This window comes from Heterodontus francisci, chromosome 19 (genome assembly GCF_036365525.1).
Source record: "Heterodontus francisci isolate sHetFra1 chromosome 19, sHetFra1.hap1, whole genome shotgun sequence".
NCBI classification, from domain to species: Eukaryota; Metazoa; Chordata; class Chondrichthyes; order Heterodontiformes; family Heterodontidae; genus Heterodontus; species Heterodontus francisci.
Genome location: NC_090389.1, coordinates 76,520,163 through 76,540,568, shown reverse-complemented (window position 1 = coordinate 76,540,568; position 20,406 = coordinate 76,520,163). Strand labels below are relative to the sequence as shown.

The following is a 20,406-nucleotide window of genomic DNA, read 5'->3' as shown; positions in this document are numbered from 1 at the left end:
GCTGCCCACTGGCATTAAATCTGTTTGGAGATTTTTCTCACTCTCCAGTTTTGTACTTGCATATTCTGTCACAGGTATAGTTCCATACACATCATAGGCCTGCTGGTGCCTCACTCAAGTGGCCATTATTCGTGTGTAAGCCTCAATAGTGAGTGCTGGCCAACTATCTGACTTTGGAGGACATCACAGCTGAGCCTGATCCTGTCCCCTCTTCGGGATTGCATTGGTCCAGTTTTAGTTTGCACTATTTCATTATATTCCTGTTTGTAGTTGGAAGTTGAACAACAAGGGAAGATTAATGGTATACTTAGCATACTTACAGTCTTTCTTTGTTCTTAAAATGTATTCAGTCTCAACATAAAAGGCTGCCTCGCAGCCTGGCAATTGAATAGCAGTGTCCTTATTTTCATTGAAATGCTTAATTGCATTTGAAAAAAGAAGACTGTATCGACAACAGATAATGAACCATTTAATTCCTATATGACTGGATGTGCCATTTTAAATGTGCATAGGCTCTACCTATGCATTTCCACCTACTTCCAACTGTAACTCATTTCTTCAACTCTTCCTCTGTTATATAGCATGTATCTGGTGTAACTATAGAACTGTTAACTTCAATTAATTTGAATATTGGCAGGAATTGGTAGGTTAGGAGCAAAAGTTAAAAAAAAAAACCTTTTTGGGGAATAGGTGTTGTAACATATGCTCTTAATTAAATAAAAACTATTTTTGATTTGACATATCAATGTTTATTGTGATTATAATGTAACTTTCCTTTACACTAGGAAAGAAAATAAGACCGTGAATGATGAGCTCTCTTTGCAACGCATGAAGGCTCTTGCAGAGAGTCAACGTGTCTTAGAAGTTGAACGTAAATTTTATGGCAATGAGAGACAGCTGAAACAATGTCAGAGTGAAAACATGAAGCTTCGAGTCAAACTGGATGAGATGAGGCTTAAGTATGAACCTGAAGGTATCTGTTTATTCCAATTATTTGTATAGAGTTGCATTGTATGGGGTTTTTGACTTAAACTTGCCAGTGTCTCATCCTTCTGCATAGGAGAAGAAGGAAAAGTATAGTTGATTTGTCATGAACTTCTCCAAGATTTTCAGCTGATGGCAAGTAGATGTCTGTGGGAAGCTTTAGCCTTTTTAAATTATTTAAAACTGCCAATGAGTCAGTGACGTTTTGGTTTTAAGTCATCTGAACTGGTTCAATGCCAATTTCTGACAGCTTGGAAGTCAGAGCATCTTTGCTATATATGTAATTGTTTAACATTCTGCAAATAACAATTAAAAAAAAAAAATTGTTTTAGTCTACAGTGGAGAAGGGCTTGCCTTTCTTATTTTGCACTCAGTACATACCAGCCTCAAAGATGTTAAGGTGACAAATAATCCTAGATTATAATTTCTTAAACATTGAATACATATTAATTTAGAGTGAAATGCTGCTTTTGGCTCCAGGTGGGGGTTTTGCAACCTTTATACATACATGAGTCATTTTCCCCTGCATCCATTGTCTTTTAGTGGTTGAGTAATGTTTATATTTTGCAGTCTTGCCTCGTGCTTTCTATGCAATTAAGCATTCAATTAAGTACCCATTAATAACTGAATGCTGAGTCTGGCTTTTGCACCTATTGGCAACTCGTTAAATGCACTAGATCTCTATTGTCAATGGATATCTTTGACTTGAAATTGTAACATAAATGCAGGATGGTTTATTCTCTGCCAGAAATACAGTGATATTGTAGTAAATGTAGATCAGAGGGGTGTGTGTCTACACATTTATCTCGAGGGTACAAGGTCACTGTAAAATTTAGTTGTTGTGCGTGGCCTTTTTTTTTCGATGGGTGGTACCTTTTTTAAAAAAAAACTTTTTGTTACCCAACCCCGCATACATGATATTTAACCCAGAACAAGGCCTGCGGGATACCTTCCAGGCTGCTGTCCGGCAGCACACAACCGCAGCTTAGTAGGTGTCTAGGTTAAGGGTATCGAGGGATATGGGGTTGAGGTACAGAGCAACATTATCTAATTGAATGTTGGAATAGACTTGAGTGGTTGAAGGGCTTACTGTTCCTACAGGATGCAGTGGTTCAAGGTGAGTAATGTTTAACAATTGAGACTCTTTCTATGCAAAGATAATGCATACTTAATTTGAATGTAAAAATTGAGCAATGGCGATTGGTAAGCAATCTAAGTTGGGCTTTTTTTAATTGTTCAATTCCAGTTCCTACCGTGGCTCAATTCAGCCAGGCATGGATTTTTTGTTTAAATTGACCATATGATTTAACTACTTTATATCAGCATTTTACTGCTACCACTTTCAAAAGAAGTGGAATTCAAAGTAATGTGCGTATGTACAGTTTGGTTTAAGGGGGATTTCCATGACTATCATGCCCCATGGACTGTGTAGTATCAAACTGGTAGAGGATCACTGACCCAGTGATTTCTCCATTTACGTGACCTTTTTTTCATTTCTATGTGGAGGCTGAACTGCTGTACATTCAAAATGCTCTTTTTGAAGAGCTAGCACAGGCACGTTAGCCAAGTGGTTTCCTTCTGTGTTATATCATTCCATGGGCTGAACTTTGTTGAGCTCCTGATGTCTGGCTCCATGGGGGTGGTGGGGTGGGGGGGGGGGTGCGGTGGTCAGAAGATGGCAGTGTCCTGCCACGGAGCCTGATGCTGGGATTGCCGGGCCCGATATTCCTGGCTGCGGCAAGGCTCCATGGCAGTCGTCTTCCCCGCCCCACCGCTCGGAGATGGGACCTGATTTTAAATAATGAAATTAACTTTATGTATACATTTAAATCCAATTCCCCGTGATCTTACCATCAGATCCGGATCTTCCATGCAATGGGCGGTAATCACGCGCCTTCACTTTCCCATCCAGGGAAAGCTGGTGCCACCAAGGTGGGGAAGGGGGAGGTGGTGAGATCAGAGAATTTTTACTATAATTGGGTGGGGTGGGGGGGTCAACTCTGCATTTTTAGTGTTAGGGAGGGGGTGTTGAGGACAGGGGCAACTCTGAATTCTCTGAGCAGGGCTGGCACCTGTTTAAAAATGGTGCCTGCGCAGAGACAGCTGACGCTGTTCACAGTGACACCGAGGGCTGCACCCACCACATGATTTAGGGGGTGGGCGGCCGCCCTGCCTATTAAATGAGCAGCCGTGCTCAAGATCGTTTGCCTGTCTCCGCTCCCAATGGTGGGAAAATAAAATCCAGCCCTATGATTCTAATGAGTAAGACCAATTACTAAGATCGATAACTAGCTTCTCTCCTTTTATTAAGAGGTTTTTGAAGAACTCTTCCCTCGATGCTGTAAAGATCAAAAATGTGAAGCTGATAGATGACTGTAAACATGACTTTCTACCTGCCACCACACCTCCCCCCGCAACCCCCAAGGCAATGTAGCAGCAAATACAAGGTTGTTAATAAATATAAAACTGCTTTATGCTTAACTTTAAAATTGTGGCTTGCAAATTTTAAATTCCAGAAGTTAAGACCCGGCCACAAAACCGCAAGAAGGAGAGACTTCCAGTTGAAGTACTCGAAGAAGCACAACTAGTGTCCAACAAGGCTCCTGTTGTCAAAGCTACTCCCTCATCTGATAAAGTGGCTGAAACCACAAGCAGACAGACTGATGTGCTGCGTAATGAGATTTTGGCTCCACGCTCTGAGCCAGTAGTACAAGCAGTGCCAGACTCTGCCAGTGACAAACAAATAACAGAGCTGGAACCTGCCTGTAAGCAGCCACCTTCTAAAGAAGGCAAGCGAGTGCGGATCATGCAAGAAGCAAGTGATGTACAAGTTCTGTCTGAACGGAGCAGCAATGAAGTCTCTAGGCCATCTCCCTCCACAAGGTCAGTGCCTCGTTTTCAACTTTTGTCCAGCATTCTTCACTGGCCTACTGCACTCCTTATTTACAGCATGAACTATGCTCTGTGCTTTGTTCTTGGTTTCTTTGGTTTTATTTTCACCATTCTCCCTGTCTTACCAAAGTTTGGACTCTCAAAATTGTATAACAAGACTAGAGTTGTTTTAATGAGGAAACAGACCTAGGTAGTGTGCTTTTTAAGAATCCTATCTTGCTCTGCTGCAAATCTTCAGTACCATCAGTTTTGGAATGCAAACTGTTTGGCTAGCATGGTGCAGAACATGCATTTATTCTGTTGGCTATAACTTTTTGAAAAAAAAACTGCTGCAAATGCAAAGTAATTTTATTTTCCATTCCATTTCCTTCTATATGTGCTCAGCTTTTCTTTGTGTTACTTTTGAAAGTGCTTGAAATGTTATAAATGTGAAAAGAATTGGACTGAAACCCGTGTCATACATAATTGTTAACATCTGCCTAATTCATTTACCAATCTTTATTCAGATTCACAAATTTTGTTCTGATTTAGAATACTGCATTTCCCCAGTTCTGTGTTTAAAAAATGCAGTCAGCAGTAGGTTAACTTTGATCAACTCCTATTTTGGTTCATCTTTCAATTTTTCGTTCCGCTTTCTCCTGCAACCTCACTGTTTGGATTCCCTGCTAGTTCCATTGGCACCAAAACAGCCGAGTGATCTGTTCCAGTCTTTTGCCAATGCAGTTTTTGATCTAGCCAATAGGTGTGATATTATAACATTACCTGACAGCCTGTTGCAATCAGCAGCTTACAGGAAGAAAGCTGTTCATTGCATTGATACATACTCTTATTCCATCACATTTTCTTGTCTAAGGATCCTGCACACCACAATTTGGGGGTCATGTATTATTCAAGTAGCAAATATAATCTTGTCATTTGAAGTTGCTTATTTTACATTATCTGATCATTTGAATTGTTGGAGCACTTGATGTTTACTTTTCTTATTACCCAGCAATATGAATTGTGATTTTTTTTTTCTACAAAAGTGACTTTGATTTATCAAGAGTAGGCTAGCTTTGCATGCAGCCAATATAAGCTTGTCTGTGTTCATAACACCACTGATATTCAAACAAAATCATTGCATGATGCACAATTTCATTATTTTGATAGAGGAAATATTAAAATGAGCACTTTGAATGTATGCTTCTTGCAATGGAAACCTTTCTGAAAACTTATTTTTGTCCTTTTTGTGTCTTTTCTCCTACCTTAAACAACTTTAGATCCGTGCTGTCTCCAACAGGCTAAACTGGCACTTCAAAATATAATTCAACTGATAAAAGACTGCTTCCTCAATAAAATGCTTGCTCAGTCACTAAAATACTATGTGTAAACTGCTAGAAATTCTGTATGTAACCTGATGCTTCCAATGTGTAGTAGGACTGCAATTCTCTGACGGGGTTTCCTTGACCACCCTCCTCCTCCTCCTCCACTTTTGATGATGTATGCTCACTCCTGCCTCTCCCTCTCTTTCGCTTTTTCCCCCCTCAGAATTGAGATCACTGGTAAAAGTTTTGTCTTTCTGTTATCACGCACCGTGCTAAGAAGTTGTACGCACTAGGAATGGGCAATAAATGCAACATTGCCGACTTCCTGAGAACAGTATCGAAGCAATTCTTTTTCATTCAAGTATTTTGTAGCATTTTCTTAAGGATCGTGACTCTCTCGCTTACAGACTTGCTCTGGATTGCATACAGATGCACTGGAAAAATTCTTCCAGTAATAATAGCCATACGCTTTTTTGCACAGGGTAGCTATTACCTTGCTGCTAATTACACTGAGCAGCTTCTTAGCAGAAACAGCCCCAAATCGGTTATGTTATCTAAAGTTGGTGAGTTGCAAAGATATGGTTGTTTCTGAAATCTAATGCAATGTGCTTGATCTGCTAAATATTGTCCTTTTTATTGAAGTGGTCAATATATTTATAATATAAAATGTTCTGAGGGGAGGGTGAGGATGACTCTATGCCGAACAAGGTTAAGGGTTGGGGGGTGGGGGTGGGGGCGGTGGTGGTATTGTTTCCACCCATACATGTTTAAAGTTTGCAATGCATTACGACAGACTAAAGGTCTCCAAAAAAAAACAAGTAGTAATGTACCATAGCCACAAATTTACAAGCACAAAATCCAGTGGCAAGAGAGATGGGGAAGAATACTGTTTCCAAGATACCTGTTCTCTCAAAGCTTGTTGTTTCCATGAATGATTCTAGTCCATTCAACAGCTGCACATCTCCAGAAAATGTAGATTTTGGTGGCATGTTGATTATTTTTGCACAATGTAATTTTAAAAATTAGTTACTGTTTCTCAGTGCTAAATAAAAATACTGAAAGCTTCATATTTCAAAGGAAAATTTGGGTTGTGTGTAGCAATAGCACTGCCTTGTGGACAAAGTATGCACCTCTACTGGTTAAGTAGGGTAAAATTGTAATGCTTTTAACATTTAAAGACATATTTATTGCATATTGCAATTTATTTGGGTGGACTGAGAGGCGTTTGAGCCTGGTTGTCATGCAAGTTGTAATGGGAATAAATTGGGGCTTAGTAAAGATTTTTGCCATTTTAGTGGCCCTTCCTTCTGAATAAGCTGATATATAATTGCTTTTTTTTTAGCCAGTAGGGAAACAATGTAAAATATTTTGCATGGTATGCTCATTCATTTGCTCATTTATTAAGTAAAAGTGGCTCACAAAACAATATGATCAATCTGAGTAACAGTGTTGGAACTAATCACTTGAATGCCATCTAATTATCTTTCTAACTCTTGAGTGAATTGTTTGTATTACACTTGAACAAAATCAAGGAATTACTGACTTTTCCAACTAAATAAAGTACAAGATGGGTCTTTGGTATATTTGCATTCTATATAGCTCTTGCAACTGGCCAGATATAAAATACCTGCCACTTCCACTCCTATTATGTATCGTGGGTCACTGGTCATATAAATGTGGTATCCTGTAGTTTATGCTGTAGCACTGTTAAGTTTTTCTTTGTTTGCCAGGCAATGAAATTAAAATGCCTCTGCATGAAGCCTTCATTGTGCTGTATCAGGCATCAAGTCGAGTGAATTTCACCTGTACAACTATTTCAATCGTTTTTCACTGCTGCATTCTAGTGAAAGTTCCAATTTTAACACTGATTTGGAAAGGGATTTCCCTCAGCTCCCCAACCTTGCATTAGCCCTCCAGGGGCATGGGCATGATCTACATGGTTGGTGAAGTAATTTTTGCTGTGTGGACAAGATTACATGTAATTGTATTGCCAACTGGCAAGTTTCAAAGCGACCTAAGATTTTTTGAGAATGTCTAAAAAGCTATATATTTTAAATCCTGCATAATTGCACCTTTTTAATAAATAAATACATAAACTTTACCATGATATTTGGAATCTTTTTTTGTCACTATTTAACATTGATTAACTGTTCCTGTGTAAATGCTTTATTATGGCATTAACCGTCAACAGTTGCCTGTCATGGGTTGTTGGTGAACCATCACAACACAAAAAAATGCCTCTTGAAAAATTTTCATCTGCCAATTTTTTTTCCTCAGTAACTGAAATTTCTAATATCCAAAAAACAGTTTAAACAATTTTTTCACAATCAATGAAATTGCGAAGTAGCATGGCTAAATGAATCCATTTAGTTTTCAATGTTTTTTTTAATATCTTCAATGTGAAGTTTTTTTCACTCCCAATATTTTTGCCTGGTTCTCTTAACTGAAGGCAGGTACTGCAGTCTGAGCATATTGTATGTAAAATTTCCTAGGATGCACATTGAGTATAGAAACTAGTGAGATAATGGAATGTTCCTCAAAAAATTTATTTGGATATTTTTCAAAATTATTCAAAGAAAAACTAAAAGAATTTGAAAAGCTTTATTCAGATAAAATTTATAGTTTGTGTTTGTGTGTGTGTAAAACTGACAGATTGCACCTTTGGCTATAATTCAAATCAGAAGTGCTATATAAACATCAGAAAGCTTATTAAGCAGAGAGATGAAGGTGGACCGAGATTTGAGTGCCTTTTCCTATTCCTCTTTTGAGCCTTTTTAAAAAATAAAATAAATTGGTTTAATATTGGAAGCAAACAAAACCTTTAATCATGTGTTGTGTTTAAAAAAAAATGTAAACATTCTAATGGTATATGCGAAAGGAAGAGACAGGCCCAGAGCTGCACTTCCAGTAAATGATCTGAAAATGCTAACAATGAAGCTTTGCCCCTACCTCCTAGGATGCAACAAACCAGTGCAGCTGGGCCTGGGAAGCCTTGCTTAATACCCTTATCGCCCCCACCCGCCATGGTTCATAGACGCACAGGTCTACTAGTGAGTCAGAACTCACTTTCCCTTCTACAGTTCTGCCAGACCAAAAGATATTTTCCATGTCACCAAGCACATACAAACATGCGAATTAGGAGCAGGAGTGTGCCACTCGAGCCTGCTCCGCCATATAATAAAATCAGGGCTGATCTGATTGTAATCTTGACTCCACATTCCTGCCTACCCCCGATAATCTTTCACCCCCTTGCTTATAAAGAATCTATCTACCCCTGCCTTAAAATATTTAAAAGTTCCGCTTCCATTGCCTTTTGAGGAAGAGAATTCCAAAGACTCACGACCGTCTGGGAGAAAATTTCTCCTCATCTCTGTCTTAAATGGGCGACCCCTCATTTTAAATAGTGACCCCTAGTTCTCGATTCTCCCACAAGGGGAAACATTCTTTCCACATCCACCCTGTCAAGACCCCTCAGGATCTTATATGTTTCAATCAAGTTGCCTCTTGCTCTTCTAAACTCCACCGGATACAAGCCTCGCCTGCCCAACATTAGAACATTAGAACATTACAGCGCAGTACAGGCCCTTCGGCCCTCGATGTTGCGCCGACCATCTGACCTGCACTATTCCATTTTCATCCATATGTCTATCCAATGACCACTTAAATGCCCTTAAAGTTGGCGAGTCTACTACTGTTGCAGGCAGGGCGTTCCACCCCCCTACTACTCTCTGAGTAAAGAAACTACCTCTGACATCTGTCCTATATGTTTAGTTTAGTTTAGAGATACAGCACTGAAACAGGCCCTTCGGCCCACCGAGTCTGTGCCGACCATCAACCACCCATCTATGCTAATCCTACACTAATCCCATATTCTTACCACATCCCCACCTGTCCCTATATTTCCCTACCTATACTAGGGGCAATTTATAATGGCCAATTAACCTAGCAACCTGCAAGTCTTTGGCATGTGGGAGGAAACCGGAGCACCCGGAGGAAACCCACGCAGACACAGGGAGAACTTGCAAACTCCACACAGGCAGTACCCAGAATTGAACCCGGGTCACTGGAGCTGTGAGGCTGCGGTGCTACCCACTGCGCCACTGTGCCGTCTTTCACCCCTCAACTTAAAGCTATGTCCCCTCGTGTTTGCCATCATCATCCGAGGAAAAAGACTCTCACTATCCACCCTATCTAACCCTCTGATTATCTTGTATGTCTCTATTAAGTCACCTCTCCTCCTCCTTCTCTCTAACGAAAACAACCCCAAGTCCCTCAGCCTTTCCTCGTAAGACCTTCCTTCCATACCAGGCAACATCCTAGTAAATCTCCTCTGCACCCTTTCCAAAGCTTCCACATCCTTCCTATAATGCGGTGACCAGAACTGCACGCAATACTCAAGGTGCGGCCTCACCAGAGTTTTGTACAGCTGCATCATGACCTCGTGGCTCCGAAACTCGATCCCCCTACTAATAAAAGCTAACACACCATATGCCTTCTTAACAGCCCTATTAACCTGGGTAGCAACTTTCAGGGATTTATGTACCTGGACACCAAGATCTCTCTGCTCATCTACACTACCAAGAATCTTCCCATTAGCCCAGTACTCTGCATTGCTGTTACTCCTTCCAAAGTGAATCACCTCACACTTCTCCGCATTAAACTCCATTTTCCATCTCTCAGCCCAGCTCTGCAGCCTATCTATGTCCCTCTGTACGCTACAACACCCTTCGACACTATCCACAACTCCACCGACCTTCGTGTCATCCGCAAATTTACTAACCCACCCTTCTACACCCTCATCCAGGTCATTTATAAAAATGACAAACAGCAGTGGCCCCAAAACAGAACCTTGCGGTACACCACTAGTAACTAAACTCCAGGATGAACATTTGCCATCAACCACCACCCTCTGTCTTCTTTCAGCTAGCCAATTTCTGATCCAAAGCTCTAAATCACCTTCAACCCCATACTTCCGTATTTTCTGCAATAGCCTACCGTGGGGAACCTTATCAAACGCCTTACTGAAATCCATATAGACCACATCCACGGCTTTACCCTCATCCACCTGTTTGGTCACCTTCTCGAAAAACTCAATAAGGTTTGTGAGGCACGACCTACCTTTCACAAAACCGTGCTGACTATCGCAAATGAACTTATTCTTTTCAAGATGATTATAAATCCTATCTCTTATAACCCTTTCCAACATTTTACCCACAACCGAAGTAAGGCTCACAGGTCTATAATTACCAGGGCTGTCTCTACTCCCCTTCTTGAACAAGGGGACAACATTTGCTATCCTCCAGTCCTCCGGCACTACTCCTGTCGACAATGACGACATAAAGATCAACAACAACGGCTCTGCAATCTCCTCCCTGGCTTCCCAGAGAACCCTAGGATAAATCCCATCTGGCCCAGGGGACTTATCTATTTTCACTCTTTCCAAAATTGCTAACACCTCCTCCTTGTGAATCTCAATCCCATCTAGCCTAGTAGGCTGTATCTCAGTAATCTCCTCAGCAACCTTTCCTCATAAGACAGCCCGCCCATTCAAGTATTAGTCTGGTAAACCTCCTCTGAACTGCTTCCAAAGCATTTACATCCTTCCTTAAATAAGGAGACCAATACTGTACACAGTAGACCTGATGTGGTCTCACCAGTGCCCCGTATAGCTGAAGCATAACCTCCCTACTCTTGTATTCAATTCTTCTCACAATAAACAATAACATTCTATTAGCTTTCCTAATTACTTGCTGTACCTGCACACTAACCTTTTGCGATTCATGCACTAGGAGACCAGATCCCTCTGCATCTCAGAGCTCTGCAATCTCTCACTATTTAGATAATATGCTTCTTTTTTATTCTTCCTGCCAAAATGGACAATTTCACATTTTCCCACATTATACTTCATTTGCCAGGTCTTTGCCCACTCACTCACTTAACCTGTCTATATCCCTTTGTAGTCTCCTTATGTCCTGTTCACAACTTACTTTCCTGCCTATCTTTGTGTCATCAGCAAATTTAGCAATTATACCTTCGGTCCCTTCATCCAATTCATTTATGTAAGTTGTAAAATGTTGAGGCCCCAGCACTGATTCCTGTGGCACACCACTCGTTACATCTTGCCAACCAGAAAATGACCCATTTATGCCTTCTCTCTGTTTCCTGTTAGCTAGCCTATCTTCTGTCCATGCCCATATGTTACCATGAGCAGTCAAAGCTCAGGACTAACCCCAGTGCTACTAAACTGCAGGTCCAGCTTTCCCCCTACCCAATACTGCTGCATACCACTTTCCCCTTATCCAATACTGCTTAATACCAGGTATCTGTCCAACTGCAACCTTTTGTATACCATTCTCATGATACTTCAGTTTTAAAACTGATAAAGGATTAAAAAAAAATATTTGACATAAATCAATTGCAAATCTTTGGGCCAATGTTATTACTCTACATGGCATAAAGACCTCCAGTTGTTCTAGAAATGTATTCTCTGACTTGCCATGAACACCATGGGAAATTTGTTAGTGTTGTATAACTTCACAGGCAAACTTAACAGACCACCCAATAGCTGGGGGCTGGATAATGCCTTCAGGAGAGGCCAGCCACGAACCTCCACGCCGGGAAGGCCCAGCCCCACATTGCTGGCGGCAGCGAGGCCTAGTGGCAGCCCCCTGCTGCTTGGCAGCGGGACCAAAATTTAAATATGTAATTTTATTCAACGTTATGAATTAAATACTTACCCGCTCCCAATGTCTGTCCCGTGTGCCTTCAGATCTCCGTTTGGAGATCAAAGGTGCAACATTGGTGGGGAGGGGTAAGCAGGTATTTCAGTGTGGGGGGGGTGGGAGGCGGGAGCAGGGTCAAACTAATATTATTGGTGTAGGGAATGGTGGGAAGGGTCAAGATAAAAGTTTGTGAACTTTGGGTGGGGAAGGTCAGGTGCACAAGGTAAGTATTTTGGGAGGGGAGAGGGCAAGGAATGCGGCACAGTGGCGCAGTGGTTAGCACCGCAGCCTCACAGCTCCAGCGACCCGGGTTCAATTCTGGGTACTGCCTGTGTGGAGTTTGCAAGTTCTCCCTGTGTCTGCGTGGGTTTTCTCCGGGTGCTCCGGTTTCCTCCCACAAGCCAAAAGACTTGCAGGTTGATAGGTAAATTGGCCATTATAAATTGTCACTAGTATAGGTAGGTAGTAGGGAAATATAGGGACAGGTGGGGATGTTTGGTGGGAATATGGGATTAGTGTAGGATTAGTATAAATGGGTGGTTGATGGTCGGCACAGACTCGGTGGGCCGAAGGGCCTGTTTCAGTGCTGTATCTCTTAAAAAAAAAAGTGTTTAGTTATTGGGAGGTGGGAGAGGGGCTAGAAAAATTTATTTCATGCTTTTGAGTAAATTCTCACTCTCTCTTTATAAAATTCAAATGAAATGTAAGGGCTCAAAGCACTTTTAAAAATGGCGTCGCACCTGCACAAGGGCGCTTGACCCCTTTGCCGGGGACGCACCACCTGCCCCCTCCACATCATTGGGGGTGAGTGGTCCACCCTGGCCATTTAAATGAGCCTCTGCGTTTAATATCGCAGCGGCTCTGCGACGAGCAGTCCACCCCCATAGTTTACGGCTGCCGCCGCAACATAAATTTCAGCCCATAATCTTAAGGATTTCCACTTACATTTTGTGGAATATCTATAATGGTGGAACATTAACAGGAAGGGTAAAAGGCGTAATATTAGAGTTAGAGGAGGAGTGACCAGGCCAAGGAAGAGTATGTGAGGGCAAAAAGATAATGAGAAAACCCAGGGAAGGAGCATTATTTGGAAATGAGAGCCAATGAACAGAAAGCGGACTTGTTAACTGAAGGAAGCAAATAAAAGTGGGATGGAGTGAAAAGTGAGAAAACCAAGTTAAGAAATGGAGTGTGGTATGGGAGAAAGAAGAGAAAAAACTTAAGGAAGGAAGTTGTGGAACTGAGAGAAGTTGATGGATGGCATGGAAGTAAATGAAATGGAGATGGTAAAGGAACTGAAAGGCAAAGGACAGTGTATGTGATGTGTGGTTGGGGTGGGGGGAGCAAAGAATCTAATTAGAAAAGAATTAGAAAGTACACACATTAAGCTTGGATAAGTTTTTTTTTTTCTCATTTTATCCATATCAATGGATATAAGAAATAACTATCAAAGCTTTGTTATTGTTGGGGATTGTAAAGTCACAATAATGCACAGGGTTGCTCTTCTAAAATTAAGGTTGGTTGGGATGGAGCATAAATTTTATGCTGCAACTGACCTCTGTTGCACTTATAAGAGTTTTTAGATATTAATATTGATGTTAAAAAGTGGAAAGTGATATTTGTATAGTACTTCCTTGTGTCAAAATATTTAAAGCCCTTCATAGTACTTTTATAAATGCCCATTACGGTGGAAGATTATTGAAATTTCAGCACAAAGTAAGCTATTTGCTCCACTGCCTGATCTAGCACCAGCTTCTTAATGGAGAAATCTATTCCCATTGCTCTGCATTTTCCCCTAACTTTCAATACCTTTTCCTGTAAATGTTTATCTCATTCTTTCAAATGTGCAGGCACGAATGACCCATACCTAACTGAATACAAAATACATCAGAATCACTTATTAAATTACAAAGCAAACCGATGAACTACCAAAAAGTCCATTGCCAATCTTGCAATGCATTATTTTAAAATAAAATGGTGTGAATTCTTAAATTTGCATGAGATGAAATCCTAATATCATTGCAATAACTTTTGAAGTAGATGTTCCTGATACCAATGGACTGGACCCCTCACTCTATCATTTAATGCATAATGGGTCATCCATTAATGTTGCACCATATAACTTTATCTTCTATGATTCTGCTTGATATGCTATTAGCATTCTTTCAGTAAATATCCTTGCAATATTTGTAGCATACTGATCCATTGTAACTTTTGCTGTAATTGGTTTGACTTCCTATCATGGTCAAAGCACATAACACATGATTTTCCAAACTGATCGAGTGGCTGAAAAATTAGCCAAAATGTTCTTGTGCTAAAGGTGATTGAGTATGTTCATTTTCTACTCAAGATTTATAAGACATTTTCATATTGAGGGCTGCAGTCAAAAGGGAGTTGGATATATACTTGAAAACAAAATTTGAGGCGCTAGGGAGAAATTTGGGAGAATGGGCCCAATTGGATAGCTCTTTCAAAGAGCTGATATAGGCATGATGGGCTGAATGGCCACCTCCTGTGTTGTAAGTTTCTATGACTCTAATTACTTCTGCCCCATGTCTCTCGTTGAGTGAGAACTAGAGTGTAGATATTACTACAGGTTCCAGCAAGGCTGCTTCCCCTAGTTTTGTCAACAGTGATCCAAGAAGGGGTGCCAATTTTCCCGGTGACTACAACTAGGTTTATAAACTATATTCCCAAGTACAAATGCCAGCTGAAACTAGGATTTCCAGCTTTGAATACAAGTCCAGCCATTGGACTGTTTATGGTTTAATGTGCACGGCACTAAGGTATGGCACTGGTACAGTTCAATTCTTGTTAATATTATGAATGCTGAGTGGTCCTTTCTGCTTTTTAATTACTATAACAGATGCAGGTTGAATGTCCAGAGCAAAAGCAAGTTTTAGATTTTAAAAAAGTTAAATTATACCATTATAGTACTCAAAAAAAAAAAATTAGTCAACATGATTATTGGTTTGAGTTTTTTTTAAATTTATACATCTTAAAATCTATGCTCTTTAATTAGAAGCTCTGTATTTGTGAACTTTTAAGAACTTGAGTCATTTTACTTAAATATTTTTGAAAGAATTTGATTTGTAGACTGCTGTAATTTCATGAAAAAAATCTCCTGTACTTGAAAGACAAGGGTTATATAGTTTAGATAGATGATTCTGAGAAACAGGAACAGTCAATGGCTGCAACTGGTAAGTCTTTCAGAATTGCAGTAGTGTATAAGCACATGCTTATGTCAGACAGAGAGAATCACTTATTTTTAAACCTACGGTGGGGCTGTCATTTGATGACCTATTCTAAAAGCTGAACTTGTCATTTGTCTGTGGGAAATGCTGTTCTTTATAAAAAAAAAAAGTCACGTTCTGGCTTTTGGAAGTCACAACACCCTATGATGAGTTATGCAATGGTTCCTGCATCTATGCAAAAAGGGCCACACAGTGTCTTATATTGTCCGCATACTTGTATTGCTACTTAATTGTATACTTGCCTTTTTAAAAAATCTCCAGAGCTTTTTGCTTTATGTGCAGCAAAGTTATTGAATTGGTGTGTTTAATCCAATATACATGGGTATATATGATTCAATATTGCACTGTAACTATTTTTGCCATCAGTGATTTTAGTCTGAGACCTTACTACAAAATGTAAAACTTTGTAGCTTTTTTTTTACTATAATAATTTGTTCACCCAGTGAAGAGAGGGAGGAACTGATGTTTTCTTTTCCTAATGTGGTAAAACCCTACAGCTTGTTTCCAAGGCTGGGCCCATTATAAACTACAGGATGGATGTTAAGGCAATAGAAATAGGTACAGTGCAGTTTCACTAGAATGCTATCTGGCATGAGAAATAACAAAGACGTGAAAAATTGGGGTTGTTTTCATTAGACCAGAGGACATTATGGAATGATTTGAAAGAATTGAAAAATTGTTATGAGGTGGGATAGAATAAATAGAAACAAATCGTTTCCAGCGATTTGAGGGGTCTATAGCAAAGGGCTATGGATACAAACTCAAATGTAAGAGATTTAAGATAGCGAGGTGGAGAAACCTTTTTTAATATAAAGTTAGGAGGCTGTGGAAAGCAATATGGAATCTGGTCGTTAAAGCAGGGACTGTTAAATAATTTTGTTTAATTATCTGCAGATGGTGGGCATTAACTGGGGTTTCACGAGCACATATAAAGAGACACTTATTGAAATTGTGGTGTGGTTGCGTTAGAAGGTGTATATCTATAATGCTTAACTCTGTATATAAATGTAAAACAGAGTAAAGATTGGCTCCAGTACTATCCTTCACCAGCTGGCTTTCCAGAGCATAACGGCGACCATGTCAACATTTAAGGGCAGATTTGATAGGTTGAGGGTAAATGGACACGGGAACATGACAGACAAATGAGGATAGGATTACTGCTTGTGTAGCGGATAAAGACCAAACCAGACTGCTTGGCCTGTTGGTGTTGTAATTTCTTTGTGATTATAGTTTAGTGCATGGATTATAGGGCTAGGTTGAATGCCAGGTTACATCCCAGTTCAATATTGAATCATGAAATTACGGCAGATGAAATAGGATTGATTTTCTAAATCATTGATACACTGTCCTTACTTGTATACTGATTAACAATTTCTATAAAGATTGTTTTTAAATGTTTTTGTAGACTGGTTGAGATTTATCCAGGGTGTTTTCTAACGTATTATTGTAAATTTCTCTCACTTAATCTAAAAGTATTCAAATGTAATCCCAAATGTTGTGAATTTTGGTCTCAATTGTGAGAAACATTACTGAGGCTAGAACTATATTATAACCTACTCATATATTCACTATTTCTGAATTGGTGCTGGATAAATCTCTGAATTTGCCACCTGTATCATGCTTGATCCGTTAATACGGAAGATTGTTTGAATGCTCTGCTGTAGGGTATCCATTGCTGATGTGAAGATAGAAAAGCCAGATGAGGAGGAAGTGGATGAAGAAAGAACAGAGCTGAAACTGGAGAAAAAGGTTAAACGGCCGAAGTTGCACCCAGTCATCCATGTGTCATCTCAGCCCACCGTTGAATCTCAGTGTGCACAACAGTAAACAAAATATACAACTATCTTTCTGGTGTTGAAGACTTGAGTGCCCTTTTCAATGTTTTTATCTGGGGGCATATGTAAGTAAATCTGTACATGTGGAATATTACTGTCATGATTAGAAGCTGACACTTCGGGGCTTGCAAGGCATTTGTTGCATCAGGCATTCCCAATTAAACTTAATGTGCATCTCTGTATTATGTGGTATTGTAAATGAGAGATGCCGGTTATGGTCCATTTCTGTTTGGCAGTGTGTTGAATCTTTTATTTTCTGAACCTTTCCGCATATAAGAAATTACATAGGAAGCTTGCATTTCACCTCCCATGACTGGGGGAATGAGTGAAGAGGAGGATGAAACTTCAAAAAAAAACTACAGAAGAACATAAGTCAGCTTTAAAAATTGCACAGATTGCCTCACTGGGCATTCATGGTTCCAGAAGGAACTTCATAAGAAAAGCCTGTTGGAACCTGGGAGCCCTAATTTATTACGGCTCTTTTTATTCGGGATTAACAACTTCAAACAAACTAACATCAAATAGGATAAGAAGTGCAGGTGCTTCTATTTTGCTGAAGCTGAGCAATATTTATTCTATGGCCACCCCCTCTTTCTCTCTGACAGTGAGTCCAAAAGGTACTACTGATCTGTAACTATATTGTTCCCAATTAAACTGTTGGAAATAAGTCACTTGGTAGGGTTCTCTGGCCTTAGTGAAGTTTTCCTTTGCCCTATACGTATGCAATTCTCACCTGTTGATCCACGGCACTGCTGATTATGATATAGTGAAAGGGTGTACTTATATCCTTTTTCCAGTGACGGCATGGGCCATATTTTATTGCAGCAGGCCGGAAGGTGGGTGAAGAACCTGTCACAGCCCTCCGTCAAACCCCCATTGCTATCTCTCAGCAGGCAGCCAAACTGCTCGTTGTTGGGGATGCCAACCCTTTAAGGGATGGGCTTCCGCTTGCAGAGCTTCCGGCCTATCAGCAGGCTGGCAGCTCTGCAGTACCGGCAGTACCACTGGGAGCAGTGGTACTGCAGGAGGTCCCGCAGTACCGAGGATTTCGGAGACCCCAGGACAGGTAAGTGGGTGCCTTTCCCAAGAGGGCAACCATCGCCGCCCAGGGGACCCTCTGGGGGCTCTGGATTGCCCCCAAAGGAGGGACCCCCTTCCCCAACCTCGCTAGGAGGCTGCCTGGCTTTACCTGGCATGTCTCTACATGGTAGTGGGGCCCCTCCGCCTGCCATAAAATTGGAGTGATGGGAAGAGGCCCCTAAGTGGCTATTTGCTTAAAGGGCTCCAATTGGCCTGGGGCGGGAAGGCCGTCCTCTGCCTTCCCCACCCCGAACAAAGTTGAAGGGGGTCCAGGCGATTTTGGGAACAGCACCCCTTGCCATTTTGTTTGCCCCCCCACCACATCTCTGTTCCTTTCTCCAAGGACAGGATAAAATCCTGCCCAATGTGCTTCTGTTGAGTGTCAGGAAGTACAACCAATCGTGGTTTAGGCCACAATGTATCTGGCACAGTCATTTAAAAACTGTTGATGTGAAAGAGAGAGTTGCTTTTATATTTCTTCAAACTGCCCCAAAGTATTTAATGAATTACTTCAAAATGCAATGACTGTTCGGGGAGTGCAAGCATTTGTGTCCCAAGATTCCATCCCTATCCCCAGAACAGCAGAATTGTGTATATTCCTGGAATACCGTGAAGGACTGTCTTTCATATGGGAAAACTGGGCAAGTTACCCCTGCCCAAGATCTTTATTGTGGTCTGGCTCAAATGTTGCTTAGGCCTAGAGCAGGGAACTGCTGCCTACCTATTCGTCTTGTTTGTCTGAACGGTGACAGGAGGTCTGCATGAAGTATCTTGTTTGGTATCCTGTGTTTCTAAAAGCTTACTAGAACAATATTATGGAGTGCCTAGATTGAACTAATTACAGTCAGAATGTATTGTGATCATGGCCTTTATAATATAATCTACACATTTGTTTTATAGTATGTTGTGTATCATAAAGGGGTGCCATAATTATTTGAATATTATCTGATGCTGGTCTGAACAACTATGCAGGGCTATGAGCTGAACTACAACATAATATTGGTTATTTAACACAATCAAAAAACAACTCTAGCTTTGCTACAAACAGTTTGATATTCTTTGAAAAATGTAAATTAAACATTGCAACCCTGTGTTTCCTCTCACAGAAACTCTAAAATGTTTGAATTTTTGTCTTTATCCTCTACTTCTGTTTCTGGTCCCCATGACCTAACTGTCTAAATTTGTTATTGAGGTTTGTATATTGGTAATTTGCCCATGTATTTTAATCAATGTAAAAATGGAAATAAAATTTAAATTCTTATTCCATTTTATTTTTCTGGTTCTTTTTATGGAGGGGCAGGATTTACTATTCTTTTGCTTTTCCATTAAACAACATTGAGAGAAGTACAGTTCTGTTTTGGGGGCAATCTTATTTTGTACTGCATATAGTTATGGCTCGGGCAGACTACACGCTCTAGTTGTTCCTGGTTCTATGCACACACGCGATGAACTTCTGGGTTTTTTTTTAAAAGCACAATTTATCGCACCGGCAACCATCTGAGCACAAAACATACAGTTTTTATTAGTAAAAAGTGCAGCAAGTCAGTGCTTTCACTTTCAATAATGCTGAGTTTGTGTAATTTTCGTACTCCGTTCACTTGAGCTGTAAACCATTTGGTCCAATTATAAATATACATCTTCTAAGCTTGGGTTGTACCAGATGTGAGATGCTGATACTTATGGTTATAGGTCTAGATCGGTGGTGATGGTGGAAATAGTTTGAGATTATGCATCATGTAGCACTAAAGCATACCTGCCATTGTACTAAATATGCATAGTGATAAAGCAAAATACTGCAGATGCTGGAAATCTTTTTTTTAACAAAAAAACAGAAAATGCTGGACATACTCAACAGGTCTGACAGCATCTGCGGAGAGAGGAACAGACTTAAAGGGCTGGATTTTCAATCCCGTTGAGAGCAGGGACGGCAGTGAGTGCGATTTGAAGATCACGTTCTGAAGTCGGCATAGGGTCCTGCCACCTCTGGAAGGCGACGCTGTGTTTAAACTTCAGCTGGCAGGGAGGGAACAGGTTAAGAGCCCCTGTCCAATTAATTGCCTGTTGAGCTCATTAAAGAGCTCATTAATAGGCTTTTCAGGAGCAGGAAGCTATTTTTAAAGGCTGGGAATGAGGAAAATGCCACCGGGGAACACAGAAAGGTTGTGAAGACATCAGCATTGTGGAGGGAGATGTGGGCAATAGAAATGGCTGTTTAATTCGAAGCAGAGGAAACAAAGCTTAGCTGCCTTAGGTGTGTCTCTGTGTGGATGTTGTTGAAACTGGAAGAGTTAAATGTTACATTGGAGAGTGCCATGAAACCAGATAGGGAAGTGAG

The 20,406-nt window shown here is 40.5% G+C and overlaps 1 protein-coding gene across 3 annotated transcripts in view; it reads left to right on the top strand.

The window, feature by feature from the left end:
• spdl1 (spindle apparatus coiled-coil protein 1) overlaps window positions 1–19,153 on the top strand; it is a 60,631-nt gene extending 41,478 nt beyond the window's left edge. For 2 of the 3 annotated variants that reach the window (XM_068052034.1, XM_068052035.1), the window contains exons 10-12: window positions 786–973; window positions 3,501–3,867; window positions 16,821–19,153. In XM_068052034.1, coding sequence (XP_067908135.1) covers window positions 786–973; window positions 3,501–3,867; window positions 16,821–16,983 — 718 coding nt within the window. In that variant the 3' untranslated portion in view covers window positions 16,984–19,153. Of the gene's footprint in view, window positions 1–785; window positions 974–3,500; window positions 3,868–5,135; window positions 5,850–16,820 lie in introns of those variants that run through there. The other variant, XM_068052036.1, reaches the window with a different exon arrangement.
• The last annotated feature ends 1,253 nt before the right edge of the window (window positions 19,154–20,406 follow it).